This window comes from Hippopotamus amphibius, chromosome X (assembly GCF_030028045.1).
Source record: "Hippopotamus amphibius kiboko isolate mHipAmp2 chromosome X, mHipAmp2.hap2, whole genome shotgun sequence".
Classification (NCBI taxonomy): Eukaryota; Metazoa; Chordata; class Mammalia; order Artiodactyla; family Hippopotamidae; genus Hippopotamus; species Hippopotamus amphibius.
In genome coordinates, this window is record NC_080203.1 from 87,982,378 (window position 1) to 88,002,836 (window position 20,459).

General features: G+C 36.0%; 1 protein-coding gene across 8 annotated transcripts in view; it reads right to left on the reverse strand.

Moving 5' to 3' along the window:
* NBDY (negative regulator of P-body association) overlaps window positions 1-20,459 on the reverse strand; it is a 339,446-nt gene that overhangs the window by 169,855 nt on the left and 149,132 nt on the right. For 4 of the 8 annotated variants that reach the window (XM_057719071.1, XM_057719069.1, XM_057719068.1 and 1 more), the window contains 2 exons: window positions 8,410-8,686; window positions 6,576-6,712 (listed from right to left, as the gene is read on the reverse strand). In XM_057719071.1, coding sequence (XP_057575054.1) covers window positions 8,439-8,645 — 207 coding nt within the window. In that variant the 5' untranslated portion in view covers window positions 8,646-8,686 and the 3' untranslated portion in view covers window positions 6,576-6,712; window positions 8,410-8,438. The remainder of the gene's footprint in view (window positions 1-6,575; window positions 6,713-8,409; window positions 8,687-20,459) is intronic. The other 4 variants (XR_009050428.1, XR_009050425.1, XR_009050427.1 and 1 more) reach the window with 1 other exon arrangement.

Sequence of the window (20,459 nt, forward strand, 5' to 3'; positions counted from 1 at the left end):
AAGTAAGGAAATGCTGTAGCCAAAGTATGTATCAAAGAATGATGGGAACATATCAAATGGACAGAGAATCCATCCTGAATGGGCTGCATTGGGACAATTTGAGCATTAAAATAAATAATGATAGCAATAGCATATTTATGAAATAAAAAATCTGTTTCCAAATTAGTATAAATAAATAAACAAATAGATGGAGGGAGAAAAAGCTCTTCCTTGAAGTAGAATACAAACTAATAAATTTAGAAAAAATAATATTTGAAAGTGACCGTTTTGCATCCTTCATAGTAATAACTAATTCAGTCAAGAATTATCAATGGATATTAAAGCCAGTGGATTTTAGTTTGATGAGGAATAGGATATCTACACAGTTTCAAAGTATCCTCAGCAAAATTATTAACTACAAAGAGGAAAATGGAACTTTAGAGAGGATTAATCTAGCAAACATCATCTTAACCAAGTAATCAGGGTTAACATTTCTTCTAAGGGGTCAAATCAGCATTATGTGCTGCTGATATGCTGCCCTAAGAACAATACATTACTTCTCTGACATACCTGCCAAAATGCATAATCTAAATATAATAAAGAGGAACTGGCACACAAATTTAAGTTTAGGAACAATCTACAAAATAATTGTCCTGTAGTCTTTTAAATTGTCAATGTCATGAGACACAAAGAAAGGTTGAACTATTCCAGGTTAAAAAAAAAATACTAAAGACACATGAGAACTAAATGCAATGCATCATCCTGGATTAAAACTTTGATCAGGAAAAGAAAATAGCTATAAAAGACACTATTGAGATAGACTGGTAAAATTGGAATATGGTCTAGATAATAATATTGGAACACCAATTTCATACACTACAAAGCTATAGTAATCAATAGAGTATGGTACTGGCACAAAAACAGACACACAGACCTTGGAACAGAATCGAGAACCCAGAATAAAATCCTGCATATATGGTCAACTAATATTTGCCAAGGGATCCAAGAGTACTTAATGGAGAAAAGAGAGTGTATTTCATAAATAATGCTGAGAAAACTGAATATTCACATGAAAAAGAATAAAACTGGAGCCCAATCTTATACCACTCACAAAAATTAATTCAAAACAGATTAAAGACTTCAAGGTAAGGATCTGAAACCATAAAATTCCTAGAAAAAAACAGGGAAGACGCTTCTTGACATTTGTCTTTGCAATGATTTTATGGATATGACACCCAAAGCATAAGCAACAAAAGCAAAAAATAAACAAATGGGACTACATCAAACTAGAAAGCTTCTGCACAGCGAAAGAAATGATCGACAAAATGAAAAAGCAATCTATGGAATGGGAGAAAAAAATTTTTTAATATATTCATTTATTTGGCTGTGCCAGGTCTTAGTTGCAGCATGTGGAATCTAGTTCCCTGACCAGGGATCAAACCTTGGCCCCCTACATTGGGAGCATGGAGTCTTAACCACTGCACTACCAGGGAAGTCCCTGGAGAAAATATTTTTAAAACACATACCTGATAAGATATTAATATCCAGAATATATAAGGAACTTGTACAACTCAATACCAGAAAAACAAATAATCTAATTCAAAAAGGTGCAAAAGACCTAAATAGACAGTTTTCCAAAGAAGACATACAGATAGCCAATAGGTACGTGAAAAGGTACTCAACATCACTGATCATCAGGGAAAGGCAAATCAAAACCACAATGAGATATTTCACACTTTTTAGAATGGCTACTGGTAAAAACAGGACATAACAAACGCTGGTGATTAATACAGAGAAAAGGGAACCCTCGCACATCCCCTGATGGGAATGTGAACTGAAATATCTACTATGGAAAGTGATATGGAGGTTCCTTAAAAAATTAAAATATGAAAATGACTATACTACCCAAAGCAATTTACAGATTCAACACAATCCCTATCAAATTACCTATGGCATTTTTCACAGAACTAGAACAAGAAATCTTACGATTTGTATGGAAATGCAAAAGACCCCGAATAGCCAAAGCAATCTTGAGAAGGAAAAATGGAGTTGGTGGAATTATGCTTCCTGACTTCAAACTATACCACAAGGCTACAGTGATCAAGACAGCATGGTACTGGCACAAACATAGAAAGGAAGATCAATGGAATAGAATCAAGAACCCAGAGATAACCTCACGCACATATGGGCACCTTATCTTTGACAAAGGAGGCACGAGTTTACAATGGAAAAAAGAACGCCTCTTCAATAAGTGGTGCTGGGAAAATTGGACAGCAACATGTAAAAGAATGAAATTAGAACACTTCCTAACACCATACACAAAAATAAACTCAACATGGATTAAAGACCTACATGTAAGGCCAGACACTATAAAACTCCTAGAGGAAAACATAGGCAGAACACTCTATGACATACATCAAAGCAAGATCCTTTTTGACCCACCTCCTAGAATAATGGACATAAAATCAAGAATAAACAAATGGCACCGAATGAAACTTAAAAGCTTTTGCACCATGAAAGAAACTATAAACAAGACAAGAAGACAACCCTCAGAATGGGAGAAAATACTTGCCAATGAAGCAACGGACTAAGGATTAATCTCCAAAATATACAAGCAGCTCATGCAGCTGAATACCAAAAAAGCAAATAACCCAATCCACAAATGGGCAGAAGACCTAAATAGACATTTCTCCAAAGAAGACACACAGATGGCCAACACACACATGAAAAGATGCTCAATGTCACTAATCGTTAGAGGAATGCAAGTCAAAGCCACAATGAGGTATCACCTCACGCTGGTCAGAATGGCCATCATCAAAAAATATAGAAACAATAAATGCCAGAGAGAATGTGGAGAAAAGGGAACTCTCCTGCACTGTTGGTGGGACTGTAAGTTGGTACAGCCACTATGGAAAACAGTTTGGAGCGTCCTTAAAAAAACTAAAAATGGAACTACCATATGATCCAGTAATCCCACTGCTGGGCATAAATTCAGAGAAAACCATAATCCCAAAAGAAACATGTACCATAATATTCATTGCAGCCCTATTTACAACAGCCAGGACATAGAAGCAACCTAAATGCATCAACAGATGAATGGATAAAGAAAATGTGGCACATATATACAATGAAATACAACTCAGCCACAAAAAGGAATGAAATGGAGCTATATGTAATGAGGTGGATAAACCTAGAGTCTGTCATACAAAGTGAAGTAAGCCAGAAAGAGAAAAACAGATACCAGATGCTAACTCATATATACGGAATCTAAAAAAAATGGTACTGATGAACCCAGCGACAGGGCAAGAATAAGGATGCAGATGCAGAGAATGGACTGGAGGACACGGGGTTGGGGGGCGAAGGGGAAGCTGGGACGAAATGAAAGAGTAGCATATACATATTTATACTATCAACTGTACAATAGATAGCTAGTGGGAAGTTGCTGTATAACAAAGGGAGATCAACTTGATGATGGGTGATGCCTTAGAGGGCCAGGACAGGGAGGGTGGGAGGGAGTCACGGGAGGGAGGGGATATGGGGATATATGTATAAATACAGCTGATTCACTTTGGTGTACCTCAAAAGCTGGTACAAGAGTGTAAAGGAATTGTATTCCAATAAAGAGCTTAAAATAAATAAATAATAAATAAACAATTAAAATATATATAATATGGTAGAACATCTCTTCTCTCTACAATTTCTGGATGACTTGCTATATTAAATAGTTGTTTTATGATCCTTTTATATGATATATTAAAGAAGGAGCCATGAGGTTTACCATGAGGAGCCACTGAAGAGTTTTTAAGGAGGAATCTGACATGATACAATTTATATTAAAAATAAAAATAAAAGTTAACATGTTTTAAAAAAAAAGAATTAAAATAGAACTACCATATGATCCAGCAACTCCACTCCTGGGTATATCTGAAGGAAATGAAATCATGACCTTGAGATATCTGCAACCCCTATGTTTACTACATCATTATTTACAATAACCAACTTGTGGAAACAATCTGTGTCCACTGACAGATGAATGGACAAAGGAAAAAAGTATGTATATACACAATGAAACATTATTCAGCTATAAAAAGAAGGAAATCCTGTCTTTTCTGACATAGTGTATAAACCTTAAGGGCATAGGTGAAATAAGTCAGACAGAAAAAGATAAATACTGTATGCTCTCACTTACACATGGAATCTAAAAAACTGAATTCATAGAAACAGATTGATGGTTTCCAGGGGTGAGAGGGTAGGGGAAATGGGTGAAGGTGGTCAAAGGATATAAACTTTCAGTTGTAACATGAATAAGTTCTGGGGATCTAATGTACACAGGATGTATATTTTACCATAATTAATACTATAGTTATAGTATATATAGTTATATGACTCTAGTTATATTATAGTTAATACTATAGTATAGTGACTATAGTTAACAATTCTGTATTGCATACTTAAAAGTTGCTAGGAGAGTAGATCTTAAAAGTTCTCACCACACGCAAAAAAATAGTAACTATATGAGATGATTGATGTGTTAACTAATTTTGTGGGTAACCATTTTGCAATATATACACGTAGCAAATCATCACACTATATACACTTTAAACTTACAATGTTATGTCAAATATATTTCAATAAAGCTGGAAAAAAAGGAACTATGATAGAGCTTACATTGTCCATTTGAAATACATTTTCTCCCAAGCTCGTCCCTTTTTCAGTGAGTATGAGTGGATAAACTTGACAATAAAGGTTTATGAAACAAAAAATTGTAACAATGTCCAATTTCTATTTTGACATATGTAGTGCGGTTACGTAAAAGAAAGACATCATTCTGAGCAAATATACACTGAAGTATTTACAGGTAGAGGAGCATGATGTCTGCAAGTTACTCTCAAATAGTTCCAAAGAGAGAAGCAGAGAGGAAGAGGGGGAGGTGGAAGACAGGGAAGGGAGAGGGGAAGGGGGAGTGAGAGGGAGAAAGAAACAGAAATAGAGAATTATAAAGCAAACATGGCAAAATGGTAATTGGTGAACCTGGGTAAAGGGTGTATGGGAGTTCTTTGTAATCTGACAATTTTTCTTTAAGAGTATAATTAGATCAAAATGAGAAGAATAAAAAACATTAAACATTTTAAAGTAGAAAATGAGATGACGTTTAACTGTAATTGGATTAACGATTTCACAATATGATTTCTAAAAAAGAGATATGTATGTAACTTAAAAGAATAACTCATGAGTCAAAAGAAAAATCATAAGAGCAATTAGAAAATAATAATTGAATAATAATAAAAATACTACACATAAAAACGTGAAATTCTTCTAAAGTGGTACATAGTAGAAAACTTACAGTTATAAATTCTTATTTTAGGAATGAAAATTTAAAATTACTGAGCTAATGGTCCAAATAAATAAATTAGAAAAAAAGCAAACAAAAAGAAAGTAAAGAAAAAAAATAAAAGGAAAACATTAAAAGAGGAGACAAAATATTCAAATATTCAAGGGTGAGGCCTGATGAAACCAAAAGCGGGAAATATGTTAGAAAATTGAATATTGTTAGATTAATGTTAGATTAATGGAAAAAAAGCTCCCATATGATCGTGGCAGGAAATACAAAGAATTTGGAGAAAAAACTCCATACTCAGTCATAATAAAAGCTCTCAGCAAACTAAGAATACAAAGGAACTTCCTTAACCTGACAAAGATAATCTACTAAAAATGATGAAACATTTATAGAATTCCCTTGTAAATTCAGGAGCTAGATAAGGAAATCCTCTATCACTGCTACTGTTTCTCTTAACGAAGATCCGAGCTAGTACAGTAAGACAAATTAAAAAGCAAACATTGCGGCAAGAATAAAGATGCACATGTAGAGAATGGTCTTGAGGACATGGGGTGGGGGGTGAAGGGGAAGCTGGGAAGAAGTGAGAGAGTAACATTGACATATATACACTACCAAATGTAAAACAGATAGCTAATGGGAAGCTGCTGCATAACACAGGGAGATCAACTAGATGATGGGTGATAACTTAGAGGGCTGGGATAGGGAAGGTGGGAAGGAGTCGTGGGGGGGGGAGGGGATATGGGGATATATGTATAAATACAGCTGATTCACTGTTGTACAGCAGAAACTGGCTCAACAGTGTAAAGCAATTATACTCCAATAAACAGCTTAAAAAAAATAAAAAGCAAACGTTGGAAAGGAAGAAACTGCCATTATTCACAATATAATTAACAGACAATCCAGAGAGCCTACTAATTATTAGAACAAATATAAATCAGAAATGTTACAGCATATAAAATCAGTATGTAAAAGTATCAATCACATTCCCATTTACTGGCAATAATCTGAAAATGTGGTTTAAAAGATACATTTCACAGTAACAGCAGAAACTATAAGGTAATTAGGAATGAATATAACAAAACGGCTTATAGATAACTATTATTATATGCTATATATGGTTTCATATAATATAGAAAATGGTTTCAATTTATCATTTGGTGCTAGCTTTTTGTCTTTTGTTTGGCCAGTTATTTTTAATGCGTCATAATCAACTCTTATTCCTCCTCCTTCCTTAATAAGTTTTTGGTAAAGAGATTACCTTAAAAATCACAACTTCCTGGTACAGGACATCAGAAAAAGCAGGGTAGCGTTGTCAATAATCTTCACTGTCTTCACTGAGTAAACTATTTTATGAATGCACCAAGGAAATGGAGTCATACTGCAATCCCTCAAAGACTGAAAAATAATAAAATAAAGTTAAATCATTTCTTCTGTTACTGTTCATCTCTTTCCCCTGGCCTCCTCAAGTCCTTATACTCTACCACACCCCCATTTCAGTTACATATTCCTGAAAAACAGTTATATAGACAGTATTAGAAGGGATCAATCAAGAGCATAGACTCTGGGAAACTTTGCAGAACAGTGTCTGGCACATAAAGATGTTCATTAAATATCTGCTATTATAATTTTCAATGATTTGAATCACTGGAGGAAATTATGTAGCTCTTGCACTTTTTGTCCTGTACAACCTGCTTTGTTTTTTGTTTGAGCACTGCTACCCCTATGGTTCTCCTCCATCCCAACCTTACCCCTTTGAACAGAGAGGTAAAGTTGAGGGAAATCAGGCAGTAAGGAATGACTGAGTGATGCTTTCAAGCACAACAGAGCTCATTCTTTTTCTATGCAATACCACCAAGCCCCAACTACAGAACTCCCTTAGTTGTCACTGTTATCCCATCATTCATTGACCTATTTATTCAAATATCTGTTTCACTCCTATGTGCTTTGCTTATCCATCCTCTACAGCTCCCAGCATAATGCCTAGTCCATTGCAATGGATCCTTAAAGTTTTGTTGCATGAATGAAGAAAGAATGCTGTCTCCTCTGGAATTACAAGAACATATGAGGTTTGGGTCAGATTTTATATTTTGCATTCTAAAAGCTCATCTAAATAGAAGATTGTTTTTCTGATAATAAAAACTGGACTCCTAAAATACACTACTTTCTTGAAAATCTTCAATGGTTTCCACTGCTTATGGATTAAACTGCATACTCCTTACCATAACATTCAAGGCCCTGCAACACTCATCGCATCTCCTAGTTCTTCTCACACATTCAGTTACAGCCAAGTTTTTCCTAGAACAAGCCTGCCTTGGGGCTTTGCTCTGGAAAAGCTAGGCCAGAAAAGCAATCCCTCCCCTCCACATGGCAGATGCCACTCACCCTTTAAGGCCCACCCAAAGTTACCCCTTCCTCTTTGATGGCTCAGAATTACTACCAGGTGACTTGGTTCCCCAACCCTGCCCCCACCCCGTGCTTCCTGAATACCTTGAACAAGCAAACATTAGGGCACTTGGGTCTGACTTACCATATTGTAACTTTTTTTTTTACTCATTGAATTCTCCTGCCATACACAGAAAAACACACACCTCTGAAAGCTCACCTTACAATAGTCTGTTAACACATGACTAGCCATAGGAATTAGGCCTTCAATGCAATGTTGTTATTGATCTTGAACCAAGCGTTTTTTAATGGAAAAGTTTCAAATATATACAAAAGTAGCAAGAACAGTCTAATGAATCCCCATGTCTACATCACTCAGCTTTAACAGTTATCAACGCATGAACATTTTGTTTGTACCCATCACCTGGGCCCTACTGAATTACTTTCAAGCATATCAAAAGATTTGTCTACTTCTTAGAAATATGACCACAATTGTCAAGCACGCTAATATGTTAAAAATAATTACTTAATGTTATTAAATATCCATAAATTCACCCCCACATATTTTGTGAAAGAGCTACTTAATGTCTGCATGTTCTTTCTTCAATTTTTAAATCGTGGAGCGAACAGGGAAAGGGAGAAGGAGATCTGGGAAAATGCATAATTAAGTTTTAGAGAGCCTGCATCTCCCAAATAAGAAAGAATCTGACCTGGTTTGGGGTGGAAGAAGTATGTTGTACTACTTCTCCGGAGGAGGTGCGTGCGACTTCAGGCCCGGTGATGCTGGCGGAGGTGTGGAAGGGAGAGGGGTACTACCTCCGTTGGGGGTTCCTTCTGGATAATCCCACCGTGGAGCTAGGAGGCAGCGCTTTTTTGGCGGCTTGATTTCCCGCGTGTTTCCAGGCGGGAGCGTAGATCTCCCGGAGGTACAAGGTTGGTCCCCCATAAGGATTACAGGACCCGGGTGTCAGCTCTCTCCGGTGGGCCCTGGCGAGGGCAAGAGACCTGAGATGGCGGCGGGTCCCCTCCAGGCACAGAGCTTCCTCCCGGTTTCGCTCTTTCCGTATTTCCTGTATCCTGAGACGTATATCCCCTCTCCGCCTCCGCCCTCGCTCCCTACCCCACCCCATTTTAACGTTTCTACAAGGATGGGTCTTAAAAAAACGATGCTCATATTTAGTATAATGTTTTCCCCATCCCCTCCCCCCACAGTGTAACTAAATCTGTCTTTATACTATCTATGCAATTCTAAGATTAGAAGAAATTCAGGTTTACTCCTAAATGGTAAACTCTGCGTAGATTGTGGAAAGGCGCTGGGTGTGGGGGCGGGGTGGGGGTGGGGGGGAGGAGAACAAAGAGGTGATTGAAGAGCTAAGAGCTTTACGATCTAGTTGCAGAAGGACAGCACAGAGCCTTGAAAGTACCTACGGCTATTTCGGAAGTAATATACAAACGTCTTAGTTGCCTAAAGTACAGAATAGCACACTAGCCACTGACCGTGGAAATTGAATATGGAAAACAAATTCACCGTATGTCATAGAATCTAAGATCACTTTTTTCTTCATATTTTAACAAATTAGAAATATCTGAAGGCTTATCTTTTAAGAAATATTTCAACATCTGGGAAATCTCTGCCAATTGATAGTATGTCATACTTTCGTTGTCAATCGTTTTTCTTTTCTAGAGTTAAGGAAAATAATGATTCATCCTACTATGGCTGGTGTATTATATTCTGTAATATATGGTAAGGAACCGGAAGAGGCTGCACTGTGGCTTAGAATAAAAGGCTATTGGAACTTCTTAGCCCTTCATCATTCAAATCCATCTCCCTTTGGGTATGGACACACTTTTCCAGCACTGTCCCCCAGTGTTTTTTAATGGAGAGAGTTCAATCCTTAATGTCAAAATAGAATTGACTTTTAAAATACTCTGGTATTTACAAGGTCTGTGATATTTAAGTAGTTGATTAAACACTTGCAGCTTTCCTTTCCAGGAGATAGTAATTTCTTCCTTGTAAAACTATTGCCATAATCAGGGATAATGCATTTAAAGCACTTACCATGATTACCTCTCATCTCCACCATCATTACCTTCCTCCAAGTACTAGCGCTGCCCTTTACACAAACTAGATACTCAGTAAATGTTTGGGAAATAAATGACCCTGTGGTTTTCTACCAGATGCTACTTATAAAGACAAGAAATGTGGCAAGTTAATGAAAAGATGTGAAGGGAAATCAAAAGAAATAATGCTCTAGAGCTAGAAGAACAGTTGGGACTAGACATAAAAATGTGGGAGTGAGCAACATAGATGTTGTAGTTGAGGTCATGGGTGATATTCCCAAGAGAAAATGTAGAGAAAAGAGAAGTAGGCTGTTAAAGACAAACTATTGAGTAATTAGAGTCAGAAGAGGAGACGCCTGCTGCAAAGGCTGAGAAAGAGTGGCCAAATTCACAAGAGAGGATTCTAACCCAAGGTTTCTCACTCCTGGCACTATTGACATTTGAGGCCAGGTCACTAGTTATGGTGGGAGCCTGTCCTGTGCATTGTAGCATGTTTAGCAGTATCCCATCCCAGGCCGGTAGCATGCCCCATCCCCAGCTGCCTCCAGGTGTGATAACCAGAAATGTCTCTAGGTACTCCCAAATGTCCCCTGGGAAGGGGGGGAACTCATACTTTTTGAGAACAGTTAGTCTATTCTTAATCCTCCAAACCTGCTCCTTTCCTAGTCTTCATTTCAGCAAGTGTCACCCCTTCTACCCAGTCGTACAAGTCAAAACCTTGGAGTTTTATGTATACATATGTTTTACGTATATATATACATCAGACTTGATATGTATATATATATCAGATGTTTGTTTTATGTGCATATATATCAAGTCAAACCTTGGAGTTTTGTGTGTGTGTCTGTATGTGTGTGTGTATATATATGACTATTTTATTATTTCCCAAATTAAATGAAGTAACATTTTCACAATCTTTTTACGTGGGTCTCTAAATCTTGCAAAACTAAAGATTTTGAGTGAAAGTAGAAATTAAGGTGTTTTATAGTTATAGTTTTAGTAAATTAAGAGAAATATGTGCGTGTTTTAGTAAAATGATTGGAATTAAAAATTATATCAAGGGACTCCCCTAGTGGCACAGTGGTTAAGAATCTGCCTGCCAATGCAAGGGAGATGGGTTCAATCCCTGGTTCAGGAAATTCCACATGCCGGGGAGCAACTAAGCCCATGCGCCACAACTGCTGAGCCTGCGCTCTAGAGCCCATGCTCCACAACAAGAGAAGCCACTGCAATGAGAAGCCGGATCACTGCAACGGAGAGTAGCCCCTGCTTGCTGCAACTAGAGAAAGCCGGCGTGCAGCAACAAAGACCCTACGCAGCCAAAAATAATTAATTAATTAATTAACAAATTTTATCAAATCCAGGTGGGTTTGCTTTATGGTAAATATTTGACAAGGTGAAATCAATCCCAACTCAGAGCTGCTGTCATCAACCCGAACTATTTATACTTCAAATGAATTTATTTTTATTTTAAATTGCGTCAAAATACATATAACATAAAATTTACCATCTTAACCATTTTTAAGTGTACAGTTGTCATGCTAAGTATATTCACAGTGTTGTACAACTAAAGTCTAGAATTTTTTATACCCGTTAAACAACTTCCCATTTTCCCCTCTCCCAGCCCTGTCAACCACCATTATACTCACAACTGGAGTTTTGTTTATTTTTGTTGTACTAGAATGGAAAACTAAAGCCTTTTACTTCTAGGTTTCAAAATTATTTTTCCTCATCATCTTTTCCAAGTTCAACCTTTTCTTTTTTTCAACATTGATGAACTAGCTGCGTGTGAAACATGCAACCAGAAGAAGGCACTGTTAAGTTGGACTATTGAATCAGATTTGAGAAGTAGTGTAGATCTGAATTTCTTTCATAATTTCAAGTGCTCAAAGGAAGACAACAGAGAACAAAACTGAACCCGCCTCTGGGGGATAGTAATCTGTTTTCATTTAGAGTTTTTTAAATTGAGAAGTTGATTGATTCATTGTGTTTCTTCTGCAAATTAACTTTCATCTTAAGGACAAGAATTTTTCTCTTCCTTGTACAAATATAAAGGACTTCTCTGTTAATTGTTTTTAAGTACAAATCTAAGGATAAGAACCGTGGAGTTCCTGTAACAGGCTCATAAAATGAAAAATAAGAATGATTTGGAGGAAGACTACATGTATTTTTGTGTGTGTTTTACTTCAGGTTTTTAATATATTTCACTCAGAATTTTTTAGAATTCTATGATATACAAAGAAGAAAGTAAGAAGATCTATTATTTCTGTCTAGATAACCTCTATAAATGTTGAAAAGATTAAATAAGTAAAAGAGATAAAACAGTATAAAGTTAGAAAAAATTAATACTTCAGAAAGATCAAATGAAAAGTAAAAATATCCAAAGTTGGCATTATAGTCACTTTTCTAGGGGGGAGAGGAGCAGCATACAAATTTGTATATGTTTGCACAAATACACACATACACACAGATATGTGGATATGTGTGTGAGAGCTGAATCTACCTGCATATGTGTTGTTTTTCATTTCACAAAGGTGATCATACATTCACCATTTTTGTGGGATTTTTTTTAACTTAACTATGTAGTTTAGTGATTTTTCCATATAACGTGTTCTTTATTCTCATTTTTAAATGTCCTTTTAATGGATGCACACAATTCCATTGTATGGACTTACCATAATTTTTAATTTAACTAATTCTCTATTCATGGATGTTTGTGGACACTTTGGTTGTTTCCAGTTTTTAAAATTGAAAATTAATCCACATACCATAGATTCAGCTTTTTGTAGTAAACAATTCAGCATTTTAAAGTATATTTGCAAAAGTGTGCATCCATTACCACTAATTCCAGAACATTTTCATCGCTCCAGAAAGAAATGGAATCATACAATGTATGGTCATATGTGTCTGGCTTCTTTCACTAAGCACAATATTTTCATGGCATGTTATGCCATGTGTTAGTACTTCATTCTTTTTTATTTTTATATTTTTATTGTGATAAAATACACATAACAAAGTTTACTAATTTTTTTCATTTTTCATTTGAGGTAAAGTTTGCCATCTTAACTATTTAAAAGTGTACAGCTAAGTAGTGTTAAGTACATTCACATTGTTATACAACCAATCTCCAGAACTCTTTTCATCTGGCAAAACTGAAATGCTATACCCATTAAACAACAACTCCCCATTCCATACTGCCCTCAGCTCCTGGCAAACACCATTCTATTTTCTGTCTTCATGAGTTCCACTATTGTATTATGTCATGTAAATAGAATAATACAATATTAGTCTTATTATCATTGAATTATTTTACTTAGCATAATGTCCTCATGGTTCATCCATGTTGTAGGATGTGTCTGAATTTCCTTCTTTTTATATACTGTAAAATTATTTTTATTTTTATTTTGTTACTGCAGTGTAGTTTCAGGTGTACTATATAATGATTTGACATTTGCATACATTATGAAATGATCACTATGATAAATCTAGTAACCATCTGTCACCAAAGTTATTACTGACCATATTTTTTATGTCTATTGTACATTGTATCCCCATGACTTTATTATATAACTGGAGGTCTGTACCTCTTAACCTTCTTTTTTTAAAAGGATATAATGGACTGGAGGACACGGGGTTGGGGGCGGGGAGCAAAGGGGAAGCTGAGACGAAGTGAGAGAGTAGCATAGACATATATACACTATCAAATGTAAAATAGATAGCTAGTGGGAAGTTGCTGTATAACAAAGGGAGATCAACTCGATGATGGGTGATGCATTAGAGGGCCAGGACAGGGAGAGTGGGAGGGAGTCACGGGAGGGAGGGGCTGTGGGGATATATGTATAAATACAGCTGATTCATTTTGGTGTACCTCATAAGCTGATACAAGAGTGTAAAGCAATTATATTCCAATAAAGAGCTTAAAAAACAAACAAAAAAACAAAAAAAAATACATATGTACTTATATATATGTATAAACATTTTCCACTTGTTTATCTACTTGTGAATTTATTAATTCAGTTATATAGGTTTATTGTTTTGTTTTTTTTAAGAACTTTGAGATACAATTGACATACAATAAACTGCATATATTTAAAAAAATAAAAAGATATCATTAAGTTTATTATTTATTTTTATTTTTGGCTTCATTGGGTCTTTGTTGTAGCATGTGGGATCTTCATTGCTGCATGAAGGATCTTTCCTGGCTGTGTAGGCTCTTTGCTGTGGCGCGTGGGCTTCTGCCTAGTTGTGGTGATCTTGGGTAGCCTCAGTCTGCAGCAGCTTGAAGCAGGGTTTCGGTTCCCAGCCAGTGATTGAGGTCAGGTCGCAGTGGTGAGAGCACTGAATCCTAGTCACTAGACCAGTGGTCCGTGACAAGGTCCTGGCCCTACAGCTTTGCAGAAAAGAATTCCCACAAAGACAGAAAGTAGTGAAACAAGTAAAGATTTATTAGGAAAAAAAGAGCAGAATAAGTGTGGATAGACACATGGGCAGACTCAGAGAGAGAGTTGCGCCCTCGTGGCAGTTTGAATCACTTATATGGGGCATTTCTTCCATGTTTCCTTTGACCAATCATTTTGATATAGATCAAAGTCCATATTTGGTGTATCTCAGTATTTTCCCACATGTGTGTGTGCATCCCTTAGCCAAGATGGATTCCACTGAAGAGGCCTATGGGTAGGTTTGGCCACTTGGCATCACTCCCCTTTCAATGTCCAAAGAGGCTTTCTGCGCATGTGTAGTCAAGGAAGGTTTGCTGACTTTGAGAATGGGGAATATGTGGTCTCTTATCTTCTATCTGGGCAGGGCCCAGCCTCCTCTCCAAATTGTCTTATTCCTGTCTTAGAGTATCAGTCCACAGGGAATGAACTCAGACCCGTTTGCCCTGGGGGCTCATCTGTCTCCTTCCTCAGCGGCACGTGGGCTTCTCTGTAGTGTGGCATGCGGGTTTTCTCTTCTTCAATTGTGGTGCATGGGCTCCAGAGCTCATGGGCTCTGTAGTTGATGGCACACAGGCTCCCTAGTTGTGGTGTGTGGGCTTAGTTTTCCTGTGGTGTGTGGGGTCTTAGTTCCCCGACCAGGGATCAAACCCACATCCCCTGCATTGCAGGAGGGATTTTTTGCCATTGGACCACAGGGAAGTTCCCCTCTTAAACTTTTTTACTTATTTGGTCCATCCCCCAACACCTCCCTCTGGCAACTGCCCATTTGTTCGCTGAGTCACCAATTTGTTCCCTATGAGTCTTGTTTTGTTTTTTAGATTTCACATATAAGTTAGATCACATTGTATTTGTGTTTCTCTATTACTTATTTCACTTAGCATAATACCCTCTGGATCTACCCATAATGTCACAAATGGCAAAATCTAAATTTTTATGGCTAAGTAATATATATAGTGTGTGTGTGTGTTTGTGTGTGTGTGTGTAGTGTGTATCACATCTTCTTTATCCATTCCTCTATTGATGGACTCAGGTTACTTTCATGTCTTAGCTATTATAAATAATGTGGCAATGAACATTTGAGTGCATATATATTTTTGAATTAGTGTTTTTGTTTTCTTCAGCTAAATACCTAGAAGTGAAATTATTGGATCATATGGCATTTCTATTTTTTTCATATTTGAGGAATTTCCATACTGTTTTCCATGGTGGCTGCACCAATTTACAATCCCACCAACAGTGCAGAAGTGTTCCCTTTTCTCCACATCCTTGACAACACTTGTCCTTTGTTGTCTTTTTGATAATAGCCATTTCACCAGGTGTGGGGTGGTAGCTCATTGTGGTTTTGATTTATATTTCATTGATGTTTAGTGATATTATATTTTCATGTGTCTGTTGACTCTCTGTATGTCTTTGGCAAAATGTCTGTTGAGGTATTTTGCCCATTTTTAAATTGGGCTTTTAGGGTATTTTTGATATTGAATTGTATGAGCTCTTTATATACTTTGGATATTAACCCCTTACCAGATATATCATTTGCAAATATCTTTTCCTATTCAGAAGGCTGCTTTTTTATTTTATTGTTAGGGTGCAAAAGCTTTTTAGTATGATATAGTCTCATTTGTTTATTTTTCCTTTCGTTTCCCTTGTTTGAGGAGACATATTCAAAAAACTATTGCTAAGACCAACATCAAAGGGTGCACTGCCTATGGTTTCTTCTAGGAGTTTTATGGCTTCAGGTCTTACACTTAAGTCTTTAATGTATTTTGAGTTTATTTTTCTATATGATGTGAGAAAGTAGTCCAGTTGGTTTCTTTTGCATGTAGCTGTCCACTTTTCCCAACATTATTTATTGAAAGTTTGTCTTTTTCCCATTGTATGTTCTTGCCTCCTTTGTTGTAGATTAATTGACAATATAAGTGTGGGTTTATTTCTGAGCTCTCTATTCTCTTCCATTGATCTATGTGTCTGTTTTTGTGCCAGTACCATATTGTTTGTTTTTTAAAGAATTTTTATTGAGATACAGTTAGACAATAAACCTCATATAGAGTGTACAATTTGGTATCCCAATCTCCCAATTCATTCCCCCCCCAACCCTCCCCGCTTTCCCCACTTGGCATCCATATGTATGTTCTCTACATCTGTGTCTCTATTTCTGTCTTGCAAACCAGTTGATTTGTACCATTTTTCTAGATTCCACATATATGTGTTAACATACAATATTTGTTTTCCTCTTTCTGACTCACTTCACTCTGTATGACAGTCTCTAGGTCCATCTATGTCTCTACAAATGTCCCAGTTTCATTGCTTTTTACAGCTGAGTAATATTCCATTGTATATATGTACCACATCTTCTTTATCCATTCATCTGTTGATGGACATTTAGGTTGCTTCCATGTCCTGGCTATTGTAAATAGTGCTGCAATGAGCATTGGAGTGCATGTGTCTTTTTGAATTATGGTGTTCTCTGGGTATGTGCCCAGTAGTGGGATTGTTGGGTCATATGGTAGTTCTATTTTTAGTTTTGCAAGGAACTTCCATACTGTTCTCCATAGTGGCTGTATCAATTTACATTCCCACCAATAGGGCAAGAGCATTCCCTTTTCTCCACACCCTCTCCAGCATTTCCTGTTTGTAGATTTTCTGATGATGCCCATTCTAACTGGTGAGATGATACCTCATTGTAGTTTTGATTTGCATTTCTCTAATAATTAGTGATGTTGAGCAGCTTTTCATGGGCCTCTTGGCCATCCGTATGTCTTCTTTGGAGAAATGCCTATTTAGGTCTTCTGTCCATTTTTTGATTGGGTTGTTTGTTTTTTTGATATTGAGCTGGATGAACTGTTTATATATTTTGGCAATTAATCCTTTGTCTGTTGATTTGTTTGCAAATATTTTCTCCCACTCTGAGGGTTGTCTTTTCGTCTTGCTTAGAGTTTCCTTCGCTGTGCAGAAGCTTTGAAGTTTCATTAGGTCCCACTTATTTATTTTTGTTTTTATTTCCATTACTCTGGGGTGTGGATCAAAAAAGATCTCACTGTGATTTATGTCAAAGAGTGTTCTTCCTATGTTTTCCTCTAGGAGTTTTACAGTGTCTGGCCTTACATTTAGGTCTTTAATCCATTTTGAGTTTATTTTTGTGTCTGGTGTTAAGGAGTGTTCTAATTTCATTCTTTTACATGTAGCTGTCCAGTTTTCCCAGCACCACTTATTGAAGAGGCTGCCTTTTCTCCATTGTATATCCTTGGCTCCCTTGTCATAGATTAGTTGACTATAGTTTATCTCTGGGCTTTCTATCCTGTTCCATTGACCTATATTTCTGTTTTTGTGCCAGTACCATACTGTTTTGATTACTGTAGCTTTGTAGTATAGTTTGAAATCTGGGAGTGTAGTACATCCATCTTTGTTCTTTTTCAAAATTGTTTTGGCTATTTGGGTTTTTTTGTGATTTCATACAAATTTTAGTATTCTTTATTCCAGTTTGTGAAAAATGCCAATGGAAACTTGGTAGGGATTGCATTCTGTCTGTAGATTTCTTTGACTAGTATGAACATTTAAAAAATATTAATTATTACACTCCATGAACACAGAATATCTTTACACTTATTTGTGTCTCTTTAGAGTTCTTTCATCAATGTCTTATAGTTTTTAATATACAGTTTTTTTTACCTCCTTGGTTAAATATATTCCTAGATATTCCACTCTTTTTTGATGCAACTGTAAATGGGATCATTTTCTTAGTTGCTTTTTCTGAGAGTTTGTTATTAGTGTATAGCATCATAACAAATTTTTGTATATTGATTTTGTGTCCTGCAACTTTACTGAGTTCATTTATTAGTTCTAAAGATTTTATGTGTGTGTGTGTGTGTGTGTGGAGTCTTAGGGTTTATCTATATGTATAATATCATGCCATCTTCAAACAGTGACAGTTTTACTTCTTTCTTACAATTTTGATATCTTTTGTTTCTTTTTCTGGCCTAATCACTCTGGCTAGGACTTCCAATTCTATGTTTAATAGAAGTGGTGGGAGTGACCATTATCTTCTTGATCTTACAGGAAAAGCTTTCAGCTTCTCACCATTGAGTATGATGTTAGCTGTGGGCTTGTCAAATATGGTCTTTATTATATTGTGTTCCCTTTCTACCCAGTTTGTTGAGAATTATCAGAAATGGATGTTGAATTACGTCAAATACTTTTCCTGCATCTATTGTGATGATTCTTTGATTTTTATCCTTCATTTTATTAGTGAGATGTATCACATTGATTCATCTGTAGATGTTGTACAATCCTTCATCCTGGAGCAAATCCTAATTCATCATGGCGTATGGTCCTTTTAATGTATTGTTGAATTTGGTTTGCTAATAACTTTGAGGATTTTTGCATCTATGTTCATCAGGGATATTGGTTTGTAATTTTCTTTTTCTGTTGTGTCCATGTCTGGTTTTGGTATTGGGTAATGCTGGCCTCATAAAGTGAGTTTGGAAGTGTTTCCTTTTACTTTTTAGAGGAGTTTGAGAAAGATTGGTATTAATTCTATTTGAATGTTTGGTGATGTAATATGGCCCTGGATTTTTGTTTGTTAGGGATTTTTTGATTACTGATTCAGTATCCTTACTAGCAATTGGTTTCTTCAGATATTTGATTTTCTTCTGATTCAATATTGGTAGACTGTATGTTTCCAAAAATTCATCAATTTCTTTTAGGTTGTCCAATTTTTTGGTGTATAATTATTCATAGTAGTCTTTTATGATCTTTTGTTTTTCTGTAGAGTTAGTTCTAACATATCCTCTTTTATTTCGGTTTTTATATATTTGCATCCTCTTTCTTTTATTCTTGGTGTAGCTAGCTAAAAGTTTGTCAACTTCCTTATCTATTTTAAAGAAACAGCTCTTCATTTCATTGATCTTCCCTATTGTCTTTAAAAATATTTATTTATTTATTTAGTTGTGCTGGGTCTCATTAGCGGCATGTGGGCTCTTAGTTGCAGCATGTGGGATGTAGTTTCCTGACCAGGGATTGAACCCAGGCCCCTTGCATTGGGGGCGTGGAGTCTTAACCATTGGACCACCAGGGAAGTCCCTACTATTGTTTTTTAAACTCTTTTTAATTTATTTCTGCTCTGATCTTTATTCATTTCTTTCTTCTACTTCCAACTTCTATTCACTTCAAGATAATTTTTTCCCCTCTAATTTCTTCATTGATCCATTGGTTGTACAAAAGAGTGTTGTTTAATTTCCATGTATTCCTCAGTTTTCTGGTTTTCTTCCTTTTATTGATTTCTAGTTTCATACCATTGTTGTCAGAGAAGATACTTGGTATAATTTCAATCTTCTTCAATTTACTAAGACTTGTCTTGTGGCCCAATATATGATCTATCTAGAAAATGTTCTAAGTGCATTGGAGAATAATGTATATTCTGTTGTTGTTGTTGTTGGGTAGAAAGTTCTGTACATGTCTATTAGGTCTATAGTGCTGTTCTCATATGCTCATCCCTTATTCATTCTCTGTCTGGATGATTTGTCTTCTGTTGAGGGTGGGATATTAAAATCCCCAGATATTATTTTATTGCTGTTTATTTTTCCATTTAGTTCTGTTAGTTTTTGCATATGTATTTAGGTGTTCCAGTATTGGGTGCAAAAATATTTACAATTTCTGTGTCTTCTTGATGGATTGATCACCTTAACATTATATAATTAACTTCTTTGCCTCTTTTTACTATTTTTGGTTAAAGTCTCTTTTGTCTGTTATACTTATAGCTACATCTGTTTTGTTGTTGTTGTTGTTGTTACCTTTGCTTGAAATATCTGTTTGCATTCATTTATTCTCAGTCTATGTCTGTCATTAAGGCTAAAATGAATCTGTTGTAGGCAGCATTTCATTGGAACTGGTTTTTGCAGCCATTCAGCCATTCTATGTGTTTTGATTGGAGACTTTAATCCACATATGTTTGAAGTAATTATTGATAGGTAAGGATTTAGTATTGTCATTTATTAATTTTATTTCTGACTGTTTTGTAGATCCATTGTTTCTTACTCTTATACTGCTGTCTTCTTTTGTGTTTTGATGTTTTTGGTATCAATGTGCTTTGACATGTTATTTTGTGTGATTACTACAGGTTGTTCCTTTGTGATTATTGTGAAGATTACATAAAATATCTTAAAATTATAACACCCTATTTTAAACTGATAGCAAGTTAACTTTGAGAGCATTCCTAAAATTTACACTTTTACTTCTCTTCCCTCTCACATTTTAGGTTATTGATG